Below are 23,322 nucleotides of genomic sequence, written 5' to 3' on the forward strand. Positions count from 1 at the left end.
ATCTCGTTGTAATTTCTCAAGTTCTTTGCGCATAGACTCTTTCATTGCAAGAGGATCATTCCTCACCTTGCATGTAACAGGAATAGAATCAGGTTTCAAAACAATCTTATGAACATACTCAGAAAGACAACTTAACTTCTCTTCGAAAACTTCTTTGAAGTCAGTTTGTAACTTTGATCTAAAGTTATTTTTACAATGAACCTCTTCTACACACAAATCTACACTTTTAGCAGAAGAGAATTGTGGCTAATCTCTCAGTATAATGCAAGGATCAGCTCCTGGAACTAAAGAGACACCAAGATCAGCCTGGTGGAACCAGCTGATAATGCTGTCTCCTGAACAAGATATGACATTTTTCCCAGCTGTCCTTTGTTTGTATTTTATGTTACCAAGAAAATAGCCGAAGAGCTTTAGGGGCTGGCCCCCATAAGCCAAAGGTCTGATATCAGGTTTGTATACTTTCACTTTACCTAGTAGTTTTAAATCAAAGAACTCTTTTGGAATAAGAGAAATCTAGGCACCTGAATCAAATAACATCTTAATGTTATAATCATTTTAAAGAACTGAGTAAAGGGGCCCCTCACACTTGTTAGAGACACATGAAGAATACATTTCTCCACAATGTAGATTTCCTTGTTTGTATTCAGAGTCATCATCTTAAAAAAAATTTATTTGACACGTTTGCTTGACTTAGGCCTCCTGGCTCTACATGCTTTGGAGATGTGACTAGTTTTACCGCAGTTGTGACATTTTGATGTAAGAGCAGGACAGGATTTATTGTTAGCAAGATGACCATAGAGATCAGAGTGGAAACATTTGACCCTAGACTCATCTTTCCATCTGGAACTAGATGAGAAGTAATTAGAAGTGTGACCCCTCCTGGTTGGATCATTTTCTTTCAAAGAAGGTTTTGAAGAGGAAGGTATTGAGGATTTTTTTTCGATGGATTAAACTTTCTCTTGATGCATTTCTTGAAGATTTCCATGCTCCTTTTTCTTTATAACTTCCACACAAGCCAAAGAATGTTCAATCCTTTTAGCTGAGATAATTACTTCATCAAGATTAGGGTCGTCTTTTTGCCAGAGTTCATCTTTTATCTTTTCAACGTTACAACCAAGCATAAATTTGTCCCGTATGCGTTCTTCCATTGAGTTTTCGAATTTGCAAGTGGCACCTAATTTGTGCAAAGCTGTGATGTAGGATTCAACTGATTCATTTGGTTGTTGTAAGAATCTCCCAAAATGGTATCGTTCAAGAATGGTACTAAGTTTTGGAAGATAATGTTTATCTAATTTTTTTTAAGCAATATCAAATTCATTGAGATTGTCCGATTCCTCTTCGTTTAGATCTGGTAAATGTTCAAAAACGTCTTGGCCTTCTGAACCTAGGCAGTGTAATACAAGAGAACATTTTCTTTCTGCGCTTAAAGATACACTACAGACTCTGGCATAGTTGAGGAATACTTTTTTCCACTTCGCCCACCTATGGGTGGCTCACCAGGATTAGAGAGGAAGAAAGGTGCTGACGTTACATTTTGCATTTTGATATAAACAAACAATATACAATATTTGCTTTCAAAAGTATGATTAAGTAGCAAACTAAGAATGTTAAGTAAAACTGTGCCTGTCAACGCAGAACAATAAACAAGTAACAATTAAATATAAAAAAATGTTAATTTTTGCAGTGCTGTGCTTGTCAGCGAATTGTGACAGTTCGAAAATCATATGAAACTGTGCTCATCAGTGTAGAATAACTAACAAGCAAGCAAGATGAGTATTTTAAAATGTTAATCCACAATGTTGTGTTTGACAGTGTATTTATCAACAAAAATCGTTCCAAAACGCTATGTTTGTCAGCGTCATCATACTGTGCTGTCCTTGTCAGCGTATTTTAAATGACAAGCGACACCATGCTGGGGACCTGAGGGCATGGGTCGCCAGTGTAATGAGGAGTCAGAGTTGAAGTTAATATAGATAAATCTTCGTTATTTCAAGATCAGTAAAATAAACGTCCCAGTCACAGGTGATCCAACAGCAAATGCTGACTGGAGAATTCGGTAACTAGGCATAAACACATTCTAAATTCTAGACTGGCTCACTAAATATAAACACACAACATTAAAGGGATATTACACAAGGTCTTCCCTGGACCGTAAACAAGCATCCTGGGAGCGGTTTCCGGGTTTTACCCCTCATCAGCCAGGCTAGCTTGGGTTCAGTGGCAACGTGAGCAAGTGACCCACGTCAGGGCATACCCTGGCCACTTAGGGTGAACATAGCAAACACTGAAACTTTTCAGACCCCAGTCACGGATCTGGGTTTAATCCATTATCGTTCTTCTGCTCCCTAAGCCACCCCAGTTTGGACGTAGCCACATGCAAATCAGTCTTGATCATGGGAACAGTCCATGCCGAACTGCCGGGCCAGGCCCTCCCCTAATACTGCATAAACAGAACATTTTCCTGGAAATGTGCGGGTCTTGACTGATGGCTGTGACTAAGATTTCCATCACCATTTCAAACGCACCTGGGGACAAGGGCAACCAGTGCCACATAAAGTTCTCCAATTAAGAGAGTCTAACATGTCTATGAGGGTTATTAGAGCTTTCCATTGGTGTACAATGTTGAAAACATCTTCCTAAAGTAATTTCTAAAACTACATTCTTCAACTGTATATGCCACACTGTATGTGCCTAGCACTCTGAAGTTACCATGCCATAATGCAAAACACAGTGCTATACAAAAATCCTCAAAAAATAAATACACATGAACACACATAAGTCATTCTAAGGCCCTTTATGCATCAAAACATATGACTGCGGTTAGGTGAAGCAACCATGCTAATAAGCTTATTAAAGATCTCTTTAGTGCTACTTCTGTTACAACTGTTTCCAGTTCAGATGCTGATTTTTCAGCTAATTAGGAAATTGCTAAATTAACCAGCAAGCATGGCCTATAATTGCCTATTCTGTGTCGCAACATGATTTGGAACAGGCTACACATGACTCTTCCAATTATTTTATTAACAAAGAATTGGAGATAATACCACTGAAAAATGTTTAGATAACTCAAAATTACATCCCATGGCACCTCCAATGGTAACTAGAATATTGGCAGTCATAACATCTTCGAACCCTATTTTTTCTGATTTCACTAAATCCTCCTGGCTGAATCTAAAATGTAATTTACAATTCACCAATTCACTAAATAGCGCATTGTTGATCTATGCACATACGTCAGGCTATTATCAGGGGACCACCTGAAGGAATTCATAAATCATACACATTAGGATTCATAAATCATTCGTCAGAAATAGAGGTTGAATGTGCTATTCACACCAGTCTCAATAAATGTATATGAGATGTAGCCAGATATTGTAAGACTAAATCTAAAAGTCTTAGGCTGATCATTGACATTAGCTGTGAGAATTTCAAATGCCAACCTGCTCACTTCGCCCTTTACAATCAACAATGACAAATTAGGTCAACACAAACAACTGTGATACTATGCAGTGTCTGATTAGGGCCTTCAATACAAATTCTGAAATAGCACCATTCCTCATATCACAGGATTCACTTTCTTACCACGTGGTTAATTAATTACACAAGTTTGAACACTTTTCTTATAAATATACATATATACATATGCAGTATAATAGACCGGGACTCCATATGTCCCAAGCAAATTGAAGAAGTGTGCACTCTGCACTAGACCCTCACTCAAGATACACATCCAACTCACAAATCTCCTTCTTCATTTAAGGCCAAACTCTAATGGCCATTAATTAAGTTTTTTTATTTACAGTCAATATGAAACCCCAAAGATCTGCAGATGTCTGAAGTATCTTCTCAATGGCTTATGTGTAGAAGTTCACCATGTTTGACAGCACAACTTTGAAATACTATGCTTTGGGCCTTTCTTTCTCCAATATATCTAATTCTCATTGGCAGTCTTAAAAGTGCTTGTATCCTGTGAGAACTAGTAAATATCATTTAACTTATAGTAGTAGTAAAAATCAAAGTTTATTTAGACAATAGTCTATAAACCATACACACGACCATGGATCCACTTAACAATAGTAATTTTTACATCATAGTTCAATGTAACACTCAATACACATTTAAAACCCTAAAAACACTAAATTGACATTTTTCATATTTTAAAATCTTAATATCTTAAAATTTCCCGTTTTCCTTGGTTGTCTCCATTACAGCTTCTCTTATTGCTTTCAAAAATTTCCCTAACGCAATTGTAATATCTAAAAACGACATTTCTGTAAGGAGAACAACAGCCTCTGATCGTTTGTTCACCTTATACTTTAAAAATATTGGACATAAAAACATTTTACGCACTTTTAAAATCCATTTACAATCCAGTAGTATATGTAAAATATCATTCTTCACACCTAGGCCACATTTACAGATACCGTCAGGTTGGATCAGGGTTGCTTTTAATTTACTATCAATCTTCCATGGATTTAAACCTACCCGAATCTTCATGATTTCGTACCTCAACCATTTACTGGGTAGCGCATCCAAATATGGAAACCGGACCTCCTTTTCCCATTCATTCCTTACCCAGTTCACTAATTTTTTCGACTTCAGGTACTCCAGATCTTGTGATCTGGAATATTCATACCCTCGGTCCCTAAGCATTTTCTTAGTAAAGACTAAGTCCAATAGAGGTTGTTCGAGGGTCAACTTTAATTGTGCAGTTACTAGCTGGAGGATTTTCCTCACTTCTCGTGCCCAATGTAAGCTGCTTGCTTGTATTTCCTTTCTGCACCAAATTGACACCTTCTGTTCATCACCGGGCAATCTGGCGGTTCCAAAATCTTAACAATGACATTTGTGCCTTTACCTCCCATGCCGTCAAGCCTGCCTCCAATCTAATAGCTTGCAACATGGAACCGTTAGGTAGGGACAACATCATTTTAATTATCTTTCCCTCCTCCCGGTCCCAACCCCTTTTACCACTCAGATAGAGCACTTCAGCGCCGTAAAGAACTTGTGGGGGTACCATAGCTTCAAATACCTTTAGTAACGGTCTGTGAGACATTTCACCATAGTCCTTGTTAAATTTTTTCAATCCACAGACCGATGAGGCCGCCTTTGAAGTTTGTGCCGCCACGTGGGTATTCCACTTTAATGCACTGTCAAACCAAAGGCCTAAATATTTATATTCATTTACTACCTCTAATTTGTCTAAACCTAAAAACCATTTAAACATTTTTACCCTCTTCCCGAAACATAGGATCTTTGTTTTCTCCATATTCACCGATAGAAACTTTTTATCACAATATATTTTAAAGGCATTTAATTTCCTTTGGAGGCCCATTTCAGTTTGGTCCACGATCACTAGATCATCAGCATATAAAAGACATGCAACTTTATTATTATTCATGCGCGGGCTCGCACTCTTTTCAACTTCCAAAACCACGGGAAGATCTGCTAGGAAGTTTGAGAAGAGCAAAGGTGCCAAGACGCACCCTTGTCTCAAGCCATTCTTCACAGGAATTTTCTGCGTTAATAAGCCCTTTAAGTCTCTAATGACCTGGGCCCAGTTGTCGCTATGTAGTTCTTTTAGAATATTTAATATGCCCTCCGGCAATGCATAATTTTCTAGCGCTTCCCAAAGGCAACTTCTATCAACTGAATCAAAGGCCGCTCGGAAATCAATGAAACAGCAGCATAATTTGCCATTTTGTTCAATCGATTTCCTAGCTAAAGCCCATAGGGCAAAACAATGATCAATCGTGGAGTGGCCGTTTTTTAAACCCACCCTGTTCCACTGGTACGATTGACCGAATTTCCGCCCACTCTTTTAATTTACTGAGTATCATCTTAGCAAAAATCTTTTCTCCTATGTCTAATAAGTTAATTAGCCTGTAATTTTTAGGGGCACGTACATCTCCTTTCTTATGCAGAGGCCTTATTATTGCACCCTTCCAGTTTGCAGGTATTACCCCTTGCTCTAGTATTAAAGTAAACATTTTTGAGAAGCATTCCACCCACCAGGACTGGTTTGAATTTAATATCAGGGTCGGCATATCATACGGGCCAGCTGCTCTAGTTAAATTTAAAGTCCTAATTATCCTAAGGACGTTTGTTACTGAGCAATCATATTTGAGATCATCTACTAGGTCTCTCCACTGCTTTGGTACCAAATTATCAGACAACCTCCCCGGGGCATACAATTTCTGAATATACTCAGCCCATGCCTCTTCCTCTACTACACAAGTCATAGGAGCATTCAAAGGTTCCCTGGCTGACTGTATTAACTTCCAAAATTGCTGTAGGTTCTTATTTTCAATGGTTTCAAATAATTTGCTCCAGCAAGATTCTTTATAGATCCTTTTTACATCGCGGATTAACATATTATATTCTCTCTTTATTTTTATTAAGTATTCCGCTTTTGCTCGTGTAATTTTTTTGCGTAGGCTACGCTCTTCTCTCCTAATTTCTCTTTTTTTCATTAAACAATCTTGATTAAACCATGTTCCTTTCTTATTTTGAGTATTTCCTTTCTTATTCTGGTCTTTTACTGGGGGCCTTAATTCTATGCTTATACTTTCTTTACTTATACAACCCCACTCTTCCCATGTCTGAAATATCTACACATTGTCCCAAGGAGCACATCTGAATTCCTGCAACTTTTTAAATGCTAAAGCAGTGAGGTCAATCACAAGGTAAAGGTGCCTGCCCCAAATTTCCAACTGGTGTGTAACTAGGCTTTTGTAAACTAATTGTGATCGATGGAATTTCAATAGACACATCACATCCCTAAGAGGCTTTCTACTTTCATCCAATCCATTGGCTACAATTGTTTAGTTCAGTATCTTTACTTATATTCATTCAGAATTTGAAGTTGCACTTTTTCAAAGTTAAAAGGGAATATTGTGAGCAAATATTTCCCCTTCCACTTAAGATGAGAATTTTTCTGTGGTTTATAAATACTTTAATATATTGCTAAGAAAGTTATTCACTGTTTAGTCAAGTTCAAGTTCAGGAATTTGTATAGCGCACTACTCACCCAGAGGTTCTCAAGGCGCTTATCTCAAGTTAGATGTGCTGTCATTTATTTCAGGTATGTCGATGATGCCTAGTAAGATCCAGTTTGTATCGGCAATATCCTGGCGTTCTACCTCATTATGTACATAGCCCATAGGATCTTGCACTGGATCCCTACAAACTATAGGAGCTAGTGAAGTGCTTTTAGGCTGTTTTTAAATGAAAGCACTATAGACATTTTGAAGCCTTTATAGCCAGTCAACAAGGTACTTCAGGATTGTTGCAAACCTAGTGTTCCATACGTTAGTTTATTTGGAGCAGTGGAAGGGTTTCATATGTTAATGATTGATGCAGGTTGATATCCTTGACCACAGCTTTGTTTTGGGGGCAAGTGGCAGCTCAGAGTCAAACAGAACTTTCATGTGTCTTAAATTCTGTGAGGTTGATAAAGGTGTTCCTGAGTTTGGTGGCAAAATGAAAGACATTAGAATGAGCTCTTTATGATCAGAAACTCAATATTGGATCCATTCATGAATAAGGAGCTATTTTCCATCCAGTGGAATATGCAGTCCAGATAACACCTAATTCCCAAGTTTTATTGCAAACAGCAGTAGACAGTAATGGGAGTGACACCTGTGGCACTACACAAGACACAATCTGGGAGGTTAATACCACTGACTTCATCCACCCTTATTAGATGCCTATGGACATTTAGAGTCAAATCCAAACCAAGACAGGTCTAATTATACAATCCCATTGTTTCAGCCGTGCCAGTAGTATGGCATTGTGTGCCGGTTTGTGTAACACTTTACTGAGATCGACACTATAGGCCTACAAAAATATAGCACTCATGACATCACCTACCACTGCATCATCAAAGGAAGGATATATTTATCTTTTCTGACTTTGCATCTGCGCGCATAGACTTAACCTGGAAAGTATTGATTAGGTCGATGTAGCAAATACAATATCTTTGTCAAGTGAAATATAGAGCAAACAATACAGAAAGGGTATACTACTGTGTCCTAAGTAACTGACAAGTCAGGCAGCATTAAGGGTGAAATCATTCCTTTATTCAAGCACCGGAGATGCTCTACATTGTGTGCACCAAGTCTGTGTCTCTGGTGGGCTTGCATACTAAATGATTGTGAACATGGTGGTTCAGGACTATATATTTTTGAAGTCCTCTTGTTTCCTACAATTCCATAATTTTACTCATATGGGACTGGTCAATAGATAGCCAGAAACACTGGGTCAATTTTTCAAGAGATAAGGGATTGCCTCTGGTTAGGAATGAGACATTTTCCATGGAGGTTAAGTTGGAAATGTAAATATTTTTCATACACCAGGTTAGGCTGGTCTTCAGAGGCAAGTTGGGTAATTTTCTTTCAAGGACAACCTCCGCATCTACCCTGTCTCCAAAGGCTGGAAAATGGCGAATTGAGACTGTAGCTCTGGTAAAGCAATGGGGATAAGATATGGGGATTTTTAGTACTTTTATATGGAGCTGGAGATTTTGGTTACTCAAACTTGAAAAAACCCAGTCAAAGTTGAGAAAAGTGATGTTGGAATATAGGTACGTCTTGGTGGGCCAATACATACTAGATATTGAAAATATACTCTTTCTGTTAGGGTGCCTTTCCTAATGCCATTTGCAATGACGCTCTCAACACCCTCATCGGAGTCTCTCCTATATTTTTTGCAGAAGAGGATGCCTTTTTCTGGTAATCTCTTGTGCATCGGCATACCAGGTTGTAACAGATTTGTTTTATCTTGGCCAACTCCTTATTTTACCAAATGTTGCTGAATTTGAATCTAGTGTCCAATACGTAAGATATAGTGTTGTGGAAATATTTTAAACCAGCAACAGGGTCGGAGGCTCTAAGAGGGTTTATTTGATTTCTCTGTATGCTGTTTTAAACTCCTCAGTGGTTATGTATTTATAGATCCTGACGGGTTTGGTCTCGTCTGGCAGCTAGGGTTGGAGAAGGATAACAGGTTTGAGAGATGGACGGGTATATAAGAATGATCCAACCAAATCTGCAGTGCCACCAACATAGTACAGATTTATGTTACATATTCCCACCCAGTTGCAGCATGTGCCTGACTGTTTGTGTTTGGCAGGCATGACATTGTTGAAGGCCATGGCTTGCAAGTTTTCAAAATTTGCTATCTTTCCCTATATAGATTCTTCCTCACCAGCAATCAGCTAAGTGGGTCTCATTGACCAGACCCGATTTAATGGGGTGGAATAGTGAACCACATTATGTAAATAGGACTAATCATCAGCTATATTTATTCACAATTACTGCTGACTGAGAAATGTTATGGCACTGGTGAGGTTGGTGCAGTTAAGAATCAAATATTTTTTTAACATTCACTTTAAACCGTGATAACAATAATGTAGAATACCTCTACAATTCTTTAAGGTTAATACATGTTTCTTATTGGAACGCCTTCTACGCCGGAATCAACAAAACCCTGCTACACAAGCTCCAAACCATCCAGAACACCGCAGCCAGACTCGTCTTCGGAACCCCATGACACGAGCACATGACCCAGCACCTAAAAGACCTCCACTGGCTCCCCATCGAGAAGAGAGTAACCTTAAAGCTACGCACCAACGCCAACAAATCCCTCCACAACATCGGACCCAAATACCTCAACGAAAGAGTCTCTTTCCAAGTACCCAAAAGGAACCTCTGCTCCACCGACCTCGCCCTGGCAGACACCCCACGCATCCGCAGAATCAGAGCAGGCGGAAGAGCCTTCTCCTATGTCGCAGCAAAGACCTGGACCAAGCTCCCAGTCAACATCAGACGCTCCCCTACTCTGCACACCTTCAGGAAGAGCCTCAAGACCTGGCTTCTCGACTGATCCGCAGCTGCACTCCCAGCGCCTTGAGACCCTCACGGTGAGTAGCGCGCTTTATAAACCCCTGATTGATTGATTGATTGATTGGACCAGACAAAGTAGGTTATCCTTTTTTCTATGTTGGTAAAGCATTTAGCTTGTAAATTGCATAGTAAAGTGGAGAATGAGAAAACAAACAGTGGGAGAAGAGACATTTTAACATTGGATATTTTCCCTCTGATAGACAGGGAAAAAGTTATGCTCATATAGTACCAAAATATCTTCTGTTACCCCCGATCCTTACATAGCTTTTAGAGCGTATGGTATAACAAGCCTGAAGAATTCCTGAAAGAACTGTAAGAGTGGTAATAAATAACAGAGTCTCGATATTAAGTTGGTGATTACATCTAAAGTCTACTTTATATTGTCTCAACCAGTTATTAAGAATAGAGCCTAATCATACAGCCTTAATCTAGCCTTACTATTAATTGATGGTATAATTTTCTGAGAAGTCTGAATTGTTAACACAAATGTATCAAGAGTCCTATCACTAAGAATGTGTGATAGAGGGCACCCTTGTTGTATACTTCCAGTAAGTTACACGGATGCTGCAAACTCTTAAGTTTATTATAATTGAAGCAGACATGCCTGTGTAGAGTGATCTTATTAACCTTGTGATGTGCGGTGGAAGATTAATCCTATTCAGGATGATGAAGGGACAGTCCACCCCATGACAGCAAAAGCCTTCTCTGCATCCGATAACAAGACCACTGCAGTCCCGTACAGTGAATATATCTATGGGTTTGCTTAAATATGGCATTTCAGTAAGGATATTTAATTTAGGAATAATACATTTTTTATCTAACCACCTCAGAGATGTATGGGGTTAGCTTACCGGTTATTAAGTTAGCTAAAAATGTATAATTTATATTTAAAAGGTTGATCAGCCTATCATAAATAATATTTTCTGGCGGTTTACCAAGTTTAAAAAGCTTATTAACACCTCAATTTTAAAAGAGAAAGGAACACCTCCACCCATTAAAAGGCGATTAACCATAAGTGTTAATGGGTTGACTGGTTGTGTAGCAAATGGTTTAAAAAACTTGGCTGGAAGGCCCTCATCCAAATGTGCTTTTCCATTTGGGAGATCAGCTATCATGTCCATAATTACATTATCTGACAAAGGCTACATCAGGAAGTTACTAGTTTCTGCAGGGAAATGAGCAATTGTAAGTTTATCTTGAAACTTTTCAATTTCTCTAATGTATATTAGATGATTCGATTGGTAAAGAGTGTCATTATAGTGTTAGAACATAAGCACTATATTTCCTAATTCTTTAACCAGGAGGGCACTGATGGAATTGATTATAGCATGTATTTCATTTCTGGTCGTCCTCTCTATAGAAGTTCGGGCAAGCAATATGTCTATTTGTTCCCCTTCTTCATACCCTTTTCCCTATTGTAACTACTTTCACACTACTGTTGCATATAATGACCTCTTAGCGTTTATTTGGCTTTGTTCCTACTGTGCTTTGTCCTCCTTACTACCACATCAAATAAACCCCTGTTCAGAAGGCATACATAATGTTTTCTGTGTATTGTTAAGGACATTTACATTTCAAGAAATAACATGGAGGCTCTTTACGCCCACGTTTGCCACAGTTTCACTAATCATCGAAATACAAAAAATCCATTTTTTAAAAAACTTTTTCTATACTGACCTCCACATAACCTCCCTTGTTCTCACTTCTTGTGCTACTCCACATCCCTCCTAAACAGTGCCCCACAAGTATTTATTCAAACATGGCAACAGATTCTGCTAAAAGATGCTTTGGACCTAAGCAACTTATCGTACACTATTGATAGGCAGGTGCTCAAGCCATGTTGGTTAAACAGTCAGAAATGAACATTCTGGCTTAGGAGAAGATTGAAATATTCACCACTACCTATGAAGCAAAGGAGTTTTTGAATACACTGAATACAGCTTGAAAAGTTAAAAATCACCAGAAAAAGCAGAATGTCGAAAATAGTACACAATATTCCATCTTTTACTGTTATCGTGCTATAGGTGCAGGAAGGGGGAAAGGCTGATGGCTGCACTGAGGATTAGATGGACTCTCAGAATCATACTACAAGTGCTATTTGATGGCATATTTTAGGAAGGGAGGGCTTTGGGGTGGGCATGAGGTAGTATGTACCCAGTATCCAGGCACAGGGGTGGGTAATCCAGGGGAGTGGGTTCTAAGGATAGGCTGATATCTCTGATGAATGCCTCAACCAAGATCTTCAAGGAGACAATATTGGTTGAAAAAGAAGCTCCCATTGAGAAAAGGGAGTATGTGACTGAACACTGTTTAGTCGCACTGTAATGAGCCGATAGGGACCGCCGACTGGGTGTCGATCGGTCCCAGGTCCGAGTCGGTGTCAGGCGAAAGCAACTCCGCCCGACATTGAAATCAGCTCTTTAATGTCAATACAGAAGCAAGGATCAGGTTTGAGAATGCCAGAAATTATGCACGCCCCTTTCCTGCCATAAAAGGCTGTGTCCTGAGTCCAATTTTATTAATATTTGTGTTAATGATCAAACAGAGCTCCAAAGCCACAATTAAAAATGCCAAAATTAGCAATGGAGGAATACATATTCTTTGATATTGCTGTAATATTGGCACACATCTCCAATGGACTGTGAAGACAACTATGTATAGTAAGATCTGGTGATCAATTAATAACAATTTAAAAGTCCTATTTGTGGTCCAAGAAAGATTGCTTCAGATTTTTGGGAATATATTCTAAGAGGTATTATACCCTATTTTTAGTAAGTTTGATAATATTCATATTAATTTTCCCATGTAGAAATGATACACATTTTTTCTGGACTCTTGACATTGTTACAAAATAAACATTATCGCCAGTATCCTTACTATCAGTACTCTGCCCGTACTTCCCAGGTTTCTGACTCGCGGCTAGCCCTATGAGACCTACGAGTGCTATATGCGCTCAATAAATCCCAAGACATAGACATAGACATAATACTACTGGTACTACTACCACTACTGATAATAAAAAAAACAACAAGTCCAAAGGAGAGCGAGAATTAACATTTCATTTTTTTCAATGTATGTTAACAAAGAATACCCATGAAAGGGTGCATGTAATATACTAGTACATTTTGCGGCTTAGACTTGTCCATATTCTAATTATTTACCAAACAATATACTACTGACAAAGACTGCATTTGGATTAAACTGTCATGTTAACACTCCCTTTCTTTCCATGAAACATGTCTCCTCGCCTGCCGACCATATCCTCATAGTACCATTTCCATGAACAGTAATAACTCATTTGCCCAAATTGCATGTTTTATGAGCACTTACCTTCTTTATATAGCATATCAACAGCCGTCACACCAGCATACATGTTACCATTGTGGTCCCTAATTGGAACAATAAAGCAGTGCGGACCTAAAGAGAAGAAAACAGGATATTGCTTGTGTGAGGTGGCACTATTAATAGTTCTGCAAAACAAATAACTACAAATCTTACCATAGCTGGTCTGGTGTACATATGGCAAGTTAAACCACACCTTGAATATTTAATAAGAAGGATTAATAACAGTAGATTAATGCAGTGGATTTCACATATTCCTTTTAGCTACCACAATTTGAACAATTGTTAATAATTCTGGTCTGTTTTCTCAGACAGCACAATTTAAAAGAATAAAGATAGCCACTGTGGCCTGGTTGCCCTTTCTGCACTGAACATCACCCTTTCTCAATTTGTGGGTATGATATCACATTGTGGAAGGCCAGGAAACTGCATTGCAACCTGTTAATTCAGAGGTATGATGCCCAGTACCATATTTGCGCTTATTTCTTTGAAATCCCCAATGAGCTAGTTGGTGTTTGTTTTTTTACTGATGACTGACTGATTCATAAGTGGGTATTGATAATCAAAGAGAGTCTATAGGCTAGGGAAAATGTTCTCACTTTAAAGGTCATGCTTCCTTACTTCTAAGCCCCAGCTCGCTTCTCTTCTTAAATTGTGGCAAAAAGGGCAGGGTAAGTAGCAGAAGGCTGCAAAAGTAGGCAGCTTAGCCAGAGTTCTCAGAACCTCCTCGCGAAAATGTGCATTGCTTTGGGAAAAAGACTTCAGAGCATTATTCCTGAAAAATATATTAAGAGTGGCCCATGTAGGTGCTTTGTACATCTAACTCTGTCAGGAACACAGATAATGAAAGGCAATGAAAATCACTTAGCTATTCTGGAGTATGCTAGGACACCAGAGAGAGGAAGAGTTCTGTGCTCAATGTAGTATTAGGCTACAGAGGAATCTCTCGATATATCAATGGAGGGTTTAGTACCTGCTCTACTGACATCACAACCACTTCCCACATTTATAAAGAGTTAGACTGCAAAGTGTAGAGCCTTAGTGCACGTTAGGCGTCAAAGATTATGTTCCTCAACTGCGGAAGTGCATTGGTGCAAAAAAGTAGAAGGGGAAATTCTTTGTTTAGGTAAAATTTAAAGACAACTTTGAGAATGATCGCAGACTAAGGGGCTGATATAGTTTTGCGCAGAAGTCCCATTGTTCTGTCAGGTCGTGGGACCGCCTGCCAAATTTATAAATGACTGTCAAGTTGGCAGTCATTTATGATGCATTGGCAGGAACTGCCATCACAGCGGTTCCTGTCAATGCATTTTTTCTGTTTGGTGTAGGGCTTTGTCAGCGGGTCAACACAGTAGTCTTGGCTAATGAATTGTGTCCACCAAACCATCATAAGGGGGTGAGCCCCTGAATTGGGACAAGAAGACATCACATCAGGGAAACCCCTGAGGAAGGCCACAGCACCATACTGTGGTCAACCAAGCTAGGCTTGCACCTGACCAGTCTACCTACTGCCAGTGCAAGTCATCCTTAGTCAGTAAGGTCTAATCACAAAAAATAGTACACCAGAACTGGAAGCCTGTGAAAAAAGGTGAGATGTCCAAGATGTCTGTGAACCAGTGCACTTAATTCGTGAGCCACTTTGCAGTACTAGAATTGAGCAGACATAAGCCTGTCACCAAGAACCACAAATCAAACTATGGGACTCATTACAATGGCGGGCGCCTATGACAGTATCCAAGATCCCGCTGGGGTGGCAATTGGAATCCTATCGCAGAATGGCTTTAGACCCAGCCGCAGCACTGAATCAACCTTGCTGGTAGTGACTGAACATTTGTGGAGTTCATTATATGAGGGCCATACCTCTGCGTTGATTCTTCTTGACCTCAGTGCCACATTCGACACTGTAGCTTCTAAAATCCTATTGCAACGTTTACAAAAGATTGGCTTAGGGGACATCGCTCTCAACTGGTTTGTATCCTTTGCATCAGGCAGATCTTTTCAAGTGATCCCACCTCCCTACAGCTCCCAGAAGCAGCTCGTACATCACAGGGCTCCACAGGGCTCGGCCCTGAGCCCAATAATATTTAATATCTATGTTCAACCCCTGGTGGGAGTTGCAAAAAGCAGGGGCCTCTCCATGGTCTTATACGCTTATAATACTCTGCTTGTGATCTCTTTATCCAACATCTCTGACCAACACATTACCAAGTTCCGAAATGACATGATGGCCATCGCGGAACGGATGACAGCCAAGTGTCTTCAGCTAAATCCAATTAAATCCAAAATTCTCGTTATAGGAAGGGACACACATTTTTGAAGTGATCAATGGTGGCCTGCCGCGTTGGGAGCTTCCCCTACCCCGAAGGAAACCGTAAAAAACCTGAGCGTTTGATTAGACGTTGCACTTACTTTTCAGGCACAGACAAAATCAGCGGTGGGTAGTTGTTTTGGACTCCTACGTGGATTAAAGCCACTGCTTGGGTTCTTTGATGCTCAAACATGCTAGACCATTATCCAGTCTACTATCCGCTCTAGACTGAATTATTGCAACTCTCTGTAGTTGGGTGCTAATAAAGCAGGCATCTATCGTCTTCAGAGGGTATAGAACACCATGGCCCATAACCTCATCGCCATCCCGAAATCTTGCCCTACTTCCAAATTCATACATAAGCTAGACTGGCTCCCGGTAGAATGGAGAATTCAATTCAAGTCCATGCCTAAGCCCCCCTTTTTTTAGCCAATCTTCCCAATCCCTATGTACCTGAACGTTCCCTCCGCTCCTCTAATCAACATCTGCTATGGGTTCCCCGTGTTAGAAGAGCACGGGCGGAAGGCCGGTCGTTCCGGGCTTTAGCGTCCTCACTCGAACACCCTCCCAAGCTATATCAGGAGCATACAGGATCATGGGGTTTTCAGGAGGGCAGTTAAGACCTGGCTCTTCAATGAATAATCCTCTGTTTCGCTTCTCTCTTCGGTTGGTATCTGCGGATCTAGTGCAGGGACGCCCCGTTGATGGGGCAGCCATGCACTTTATAAATTCTATATCATAACATAACATATCGCTACAATGGAGGCAGTGCCTGTGCAGGCACCGTTTTAGGAATTAAGATGTCCCTTTCCGACCGCCTTTTCATGGCGGTCCCACAGCCATGAAAAGGCAGACGGAAACGGACTTCGGGGGCCGGTGGCAGGCCCCGTCCCCCATGGGCAAATGCTAAGTGGCCTGGGGGGCACATGTAGTGCCCCCCCCACACATCCATGCACTCTGTGCCATATGGTGCCTGGCACACAGTGCATGACTGTGCACAAAGTGCTTTTTTCCATTGCAGTTTGTGCGGCAGCCCTTTTCCTGGGCTGCAGCACATGTTGCAGTAGTAGAAAGCACTTTTCGACTGCCGTGCTGGCGGTCTTATCCAAATTTGGCAGGTGGGCCCGCCGACTCATAGTCGGATGGTCACCTGTCCCATGTGATGGCAGTCAGTGGTCTGATCGATCACCATAGTAATGAGGCCCAATGTAAGGCAGCTTTGAATAACGTGAAAACAGGACCACCATGTCAAGAATCCAGTGGAATGTCACAGAAGAGGAACACCCTATGAGAGTAGAAAAGTCTGTGATCACCTTTACAACTAGAACATTAGCACGGGACAGGCTTGCCCTTGGAAAAATAGTGTCCGGCCTCCTCAGCCTGAGAAAAAGGTCAGACAAAATAGAAAACAACACATGTGCTGGGGTATTGGGTCCGAAAGTTATTTTACTTTTTTATTTGCAAAAACCTTTGATCTCCTCCTGTAAGCGTCACCTACCTTGAGGAAATGTCTGTTAGACAAGCAAATTTCACTGCAATGCTCCTAAATAGAGTTCCTTTTGTCACTGGCAGTTCCAAGCAAGCCCACAGAGACCTGTGTGAGCATCCTTCAACTGCCATAGCAAAAATCGTCTTTTTGTACATGTCACCTAATTGGTCGATTAACATTTGTTGCAAATGTGTCATTTTGCAAAGAACTACTTTAGTAATGGATAAAAGGATGTCATGGGTTTAAAATAGATGTACGTTAAATGCTGATGATTTACTATCATCCTGACTCATATTAAGGGAAACTGCAGACAGGCTGTGCAGTTATCCTGGACAACAAGGTGGATATTTAGCCCAAAACATAGGTGATAAAAGCCTCTAAAGCCAATCAAGCCATATATTTATATTGGGTCTTCATCGCTACCATAAATCAACACCATAGAAAAGTAAGTTAATCTATCGATCACAGAAATCCTATTTATTAAATTAATAAAATAAAAGGGAACTTTCCAAATAAAACTGTAAGTCCATGATTTTGTTTTCGTGATAGTATATGTTCTCACATTTCTATGTTGTGGCATTAAGGGTGGGGGTGTGTGTAATAATTACACTTGATAGAGCATATAGAAGTTCTAAAAAATGTCCGAATAACAGTTTTTGTAAAAAGTTTCATCCAGTACAAAATAATCTATAGATTTTGTACAATATCAAGTGTAGTTTTTTGTTAGCTACGCCAGAATAGATTCACTTTCAGAGGAATTTAACTTAACTTGGCTATGGACATTTCATGGTAGCTAGAGGAAGCACCAATAGCCTAAATACAATTTACAAGCAGCTATGGATGTTATGTTATGTTATTATCATTTATATTGCGCACAGCTACTCAAGAGTATCCCAGCGTGGAAGCCAAATGATAACAAGGGAGGAGCTGGAAACAACTGCAGATTAGGTGAACAGCAATGTTTTTAACAATTTCCTGAAAAGCCTAGGATCAGGAGTGTTCCGCAATTCGTAAGGGGGGCAATTCCAGGCTTTATCCGCCACGGAAGAAAGGGAGCTGCCCACCACTCTTGTAAGACGAAATCGCGGGATCACTGCCAGACACTGCGAAGCTGAACGCAGTTGTCTTCGTGGCACGTAAAAGCTATAACGATTCCTAAGACAGAGCGAGCCTGATCCATGAAGGGTTGCATGGGCCAGAGTGAGGGCCTTAAATTTGACTTGTTGAGCCACGGGAAAGCCAATGTAAATCATACAAATGCTGCTTTGCGCTAGCCCTTCCGGGGATGTTAAGCAGAACTCTGGCCGCAGCATTTTGTATAACCAGCAATTTCCTCAGCTGGTATCCTGGCAGGCCTATGTACAGTGCATGGGCATAATCCAGGCGTGTGAGAATCAGGGCACGGATAACCATTTCCTTAGCTGCCCTGGGAATACAGTAAATCAATCTGCCTGGACGCACAAAGAAAGATATGCCCTATATATCACTTTGTAATTAGATTTTTCCAGTATCTGCTGTTTAAATCACAGTGGTAACTTTTGAGTGTTGACCACACAAAAGGACGAATTCACGATGCTCCCAAAGACTTAATAACAAATTTGGTTAAGAATGGAATGAACACGCTACTTATTTTAATAATTCTGTTTATGGAAACATCAGGTTGATGGTCCACATTCGAATGCACAGCAACAAAGAAACTGGGTAACATCTGTAGGAGAGTAGGGTCTGCAATCCTATGATCACCCAGATTTTTTGCTTTTGTTTCACTGGTTTACGACTTTCTCTGGCTGCGGGCCTGCCAATCAGGCCCACAGCCTGGCTGTTCTCTTTCTAAATTACGAGATGTACCCTAGGTGCATTTACCAATTGGTACTGGGCCACCTTATCAGACCCTGTAACTCAGGGCATAGGTGTACCCAGGGCCACCAGGGGCTGCAGCATGTATTGTGCCACTCCTGAATGGCCTCCTAAATTTGACACAACTGGCTGCATGACAGCTGGGGCGAAGTCGTGTAATCACCCTTTGCTTTAGATATAGTAGCTCTATATCTAACCTTCCAATGGACACCCGAGTCCCTATCAGTCACTCCTATGGCAGGCCTTGACAATCCTGAAGGCAGAGTGCATGGGCTCGCGTGAACTGTGTTCTGGCCCGAGCCGAGCCGGTTGCAGCTTGCGGAGAAAAGACCCAATGGCTGTTCCATGATAACGCGTACCACATCGGTAACTTCGGTGTCGCGTTATCAAGACATGTCGAGTAAGGTGTCATACGAATCGGGATGCTGCCCTCTCACCAACCCTGGCGACGAGGTTAGCATTCCGCCCTTCTAGAGGGACACGACATGTACGTAACTGTGAACCCCGGTTAAAGTTAACTAAAGCCTCAGCTCCACAAAATGGATGCTGCCACCACAGACACGAGTCTGACCTCCTGCTGCTGGGAGTCCTTCCAGCGAGGAGCACTTGGACAAAGGGTTTCCTGTCAAGGGCGGTGTTCGCACCGTCCCAGACAGGGTTTGTGTATTCTGGGTAGGTAGGGCTTTTGCGAGAAGGTGACTGCGGAGTGGCACCCCGGTGCTCACTACGCATCTGCCGGTTAGAACCAGTTCCAGGGGCGACAGCCCTGGCCTGGGGAAAGTCCGGCAGGGGAGAGGGGTGTAACTACCCCCCTTCCTGGTCCCACCCTTAGGGCAGGACCTAGTCATGTACCCACCCCTTTCTTTAGGATAAAGGCCGGAGCGGGGACCCTTCCAAATTAGATCATCTTTGAATCAAGAATACTTTCTACGAAAGGACTTCAAGACTCTTCTCAAGATTTCTCCCTTGTGACTAAGGAGTAGTCACCCTGCATCAGCGGGCACCAACTAAGAACTCTGCGGTTTGCTGTAAGTCCTTCCTCAAGGAATCCGACGGCCCAGCTCGACGAGAAACCGGCTTCCCTGGCACCTCTGACCTCTACCCACGTCATCAGCTCAGCTGTGACCTGTGGGTGCGACGAGACCTCGAGGGACCGGCCATCATCAGAACCTGCACGCTCTTAAAAACCAGCACGACCATCGAGGTAACTCTCTGGTGAGTGCTCTGGGGTCCGAGAAGCCCCGACCCTGAGCCGCTCCAGCACCGAAGTGCAGTCTCCCAGCATCTCCACGATCTGCGTGGGGCCCTTCTGCTCGCTGCTCAGCACGTTGTCTGGTCACTAGCCGCTGGCTTGTGCCCTTCTGTGACGACATCCGAGAATCAACACTGCCGGTCTGGTTACTCCAGACTGGCCCTTGCTTCCATCTTTTCGAGAAGCACCCCGGACCCTCCTGGTCCACTCAAGACGCCGACAGCGACATCCGTCGTGGGACAGCTCGCACCTCCACCGTGGTCGCCGACAACGCCTCCTGGTCCGTGAGACTGCAGAGCCTAGCGTCGCCCACTCACCTGGTCGAGGTGACGGCCAACTGGTGCCTTCCTGGTACCCTCTGACTACTGGCTAGTAGTACGAACTTGGTCCCCTCTGCTTTCAGGTTTCATCAATCTCCGATCCAGGCTTGGATCCCTACGAACTATTCACCACTGGTCGCCGGCCAGCAACTCCTTTTCTTCCGGCTCCTGGCTCGTCAGCGAAGACCCCGACGCCTGTAAGACTTGCAGCCGCAGCCCTCGTGGCTAGGTAACTCGGCATTTCGGTGCCTGCATAGCCTCCTTACTCTAGGGTCCCGAGTCCCTCGCTTCCGACTTGCCTTAACCTTTCCGTGTCCCCGGACACTTGTTTTAAACTGTGCACTTGAAGTATTTGCTAAAGAGATTTGGTTTGTGCTTAGTACCCTGTCCTCATAAAGAGTACAGGGCTGTTGTGATTCTTAATAAATATATTGTTTATTTTCATAACACTTGTGTGGTGTCCTTTCACTGGGTGTTCAAGGGGTACATGTGTGGTAAACAGCTGGCTTAACGCGCCCTCTCGAGTCTTTAGCCTTAGACTGCTCGTATCCACGCTACTAGGATAGCTGGTCTATAGGTTGACTTACAACCAAACACCATAAGGGTCGTTGGAACGATACATAGCGGTCGCTAGAATAGCGAACGTTGCATATCGGGCCAACTTCTCACATTGGTGAGCAGCGGTTGGGATTTGAGCTTGCTGTTGTTTTACCACACGTATCCTAAGAATATCTTGTTGAAAGATCACACGAGTACTGTTAGTACATATAACTAAAGCTTAGAATACTCTGAGTTCTACTGAACCAGCTGTTGTAGCTCCTCAAGGCTTAGCACACCTTGGCTACAACTCTTAGCAAGGGAAAAGTAGGTAAACACATAGTGTAGGTAGGTGCATCACTTACACCACACTAGAAACAGTATGTCGGACAAAGGAGGAAACTCTGAGTCTCCCCTTGTGTCAGTTGACCCTCCACAGGTCATCACGTCAAGATATACTGCGCTTAACTTCCATGAGTTACGACAAGTATGTACCTCTAGGAAGATTAAGCAAGGGGCTAACCCCACCACCTCCTTTCTGATTGGTCTCCTAGAGACTTATGATGCCAGAAAGGCTGAGAAGCTTCTTAGCCCTTCTAATCCAGAAGGAGGCATGCCTCCCCTCGAGGGAACCCGGGGCGATCCTGACCTTATCCACCTCGCAACTGAGAACGAAGACGGCGAGGAGGATGAGGATGAGGATCTCTCTGGGGACGAGGCAGATAAGGGACAGGTAGAAGTCGGTAGACTGACACGGTCCAACTTAAGCAGACATGATAGTGGTACTGGGGGACCCCCGGCGCTACTGTCAGGTGCGCTTAACATTGGGAATGGACGAGTTAGGTCTCTGTCAAGAGGCTCTAACTGATCTGTTCGAACCAATGGCTCTCGCAACTCTTCTCAAAGAGGGATGACGTCCCCTCAGAGGAGAGTGTACGAAGCTAAGGAAAGGGCAGCTAATCTGAGGATCGAAAGGGAAGAACTTGCCCTGGCCAAGGAAAAGCTTGCTTTTGCTAGAGAGCAACAGTTAAGTGGGGTAGTCCCCACTGGTGGCAGCAATGTACCTAGTAATAGGGAAAAGAGTTTCGATACGAAACACCTTGGGAAGATAGTGCCCCCCTTTAAACAAGGGGACGACATCCACAAATGGATTACTGCTTTGGAGAGGGCCTGCACTGTGCAAGGTGTTCCCCAGAGTCAGTGGGCAGCTATCTTGTGGCTCTCCTTTGAAGGTAAAGGAAGAGACAAGCTCCTCACCACAAGGGTAGAGGACGCTAACAATTACCAAGTCTTGAAGAATACACTCGTTGAAGGGTTCGGCCTAACCACTGAGCAGTACAGGGTGCTGTTCAGGGATACCCAGAAAACGCAGGCTCAAGACTGGTCTGATTTTGTCGATTGTGCCACTAAGGCTTTTGAGGGCTGGTTGCTGGGCAGTAAGGTTACTGATTACAAAGGATTGTACAATTTGATGATGAGAGAACAAATTTTAAACAATTGTCAGAACCAGTTGTTGCATCAGCATCTTGTCGACTCGGATCTGACCTCTCCCCAAGAATTGGGACAGAAGGCAGACAAATGGGTTCGTACGAGAGTTAAACAGAACCAGGGCCAGAATCAAGGTGGTCAGAAGAAAGCAGACCAGAAGGGTAAAGATTCTAAGGGGGAACAAAATGACCAGAAGTCTTCGACAGGTCCCCAACAACCCAAAGAGGGTGGGGGTCAGGCTCCCCAAAAGAAGAAAGAAGGCCAATCCAAACGATGGTGCCAGTACTGTAAAAGTAAATCTCACTGGTTTAGTGAGTGCACCAAGAAAGGAGGAGGGCAGCCTCCTGCCACTGCAGCCCCTAAGGCACCTGTGCCCCCTAGTACAGCCAGCAGTGGTAGTGCACCTCCCAAGGGTTTAGTAGGGTTAACCCTGGGTTCTGAGGGGCGTGACAACTTAGTTGGTACACTCACTCAGGCCGTCCTTGTCAGTACAGGGGACGTGGACGTGTCCCCTGACGTAAGCCCCAATACTTTGGGCAAATACAGACAGACGCCTTTCATCAATGGAAAGATGGCTCAGGCCTATAGGGACACTTGTGCCAGCGTCACCATGGTGACGCCTAACTTTGTGGACCCGGGACAGATCATGCCAGGTACAGAATTCCTGGTGACCAATGCAAGCAATGTCACTACCAATCACAGTATGGCAATTGTAGCTTTCTCCTGGGGAGGGGTAACTGGCCAAAAGAAGGTTGTAGTTAGTCCAGACCTCCCAGTGGATTGTTTGTTGGGCAATGATTTGGAGTCGTCACAATGGTCAGAAG

The 23,322-nt window shown here is 42.5% G+C and overlaps 1 protein-coding gene across 1 annotated transcript in view; it reads right to left on the reverse strand.

The window, feature by feature from the left end:
* The window catches only part of ACOXL (acyl-CoA oxidase like), a 1,104,726-nt gene that overhangs the window by 582,370 nt on the left and 499,034 nt on the right, over positions 1–23,322 (reverse strand). The window contains exon 7 of the mRNA XM_086926889.1: positions 13,236–13,322. Within this exon, the coding sequence (XP_086783015.1) occupies positions 13,236–13,322 (87 nt within the window). The remainder of the gene's footprint in view (positions 1–13,235; positions 13,323–23,322) is intronic.

Source organism: Lissotriton vulgaris, chromosome 6 (genome assembly GCF_964263255.1).
Source record: "Lissotriton vulgaris chromosome 6, aLisVul1.2, whole genome shotgun sequence".
NCBI classification, from domain to species: Eukaryota; Metazoa; Chordata; class Amphibia; order Caudata; family Salamandridae; genus Lissotriton; species Lissotriton vulgaris.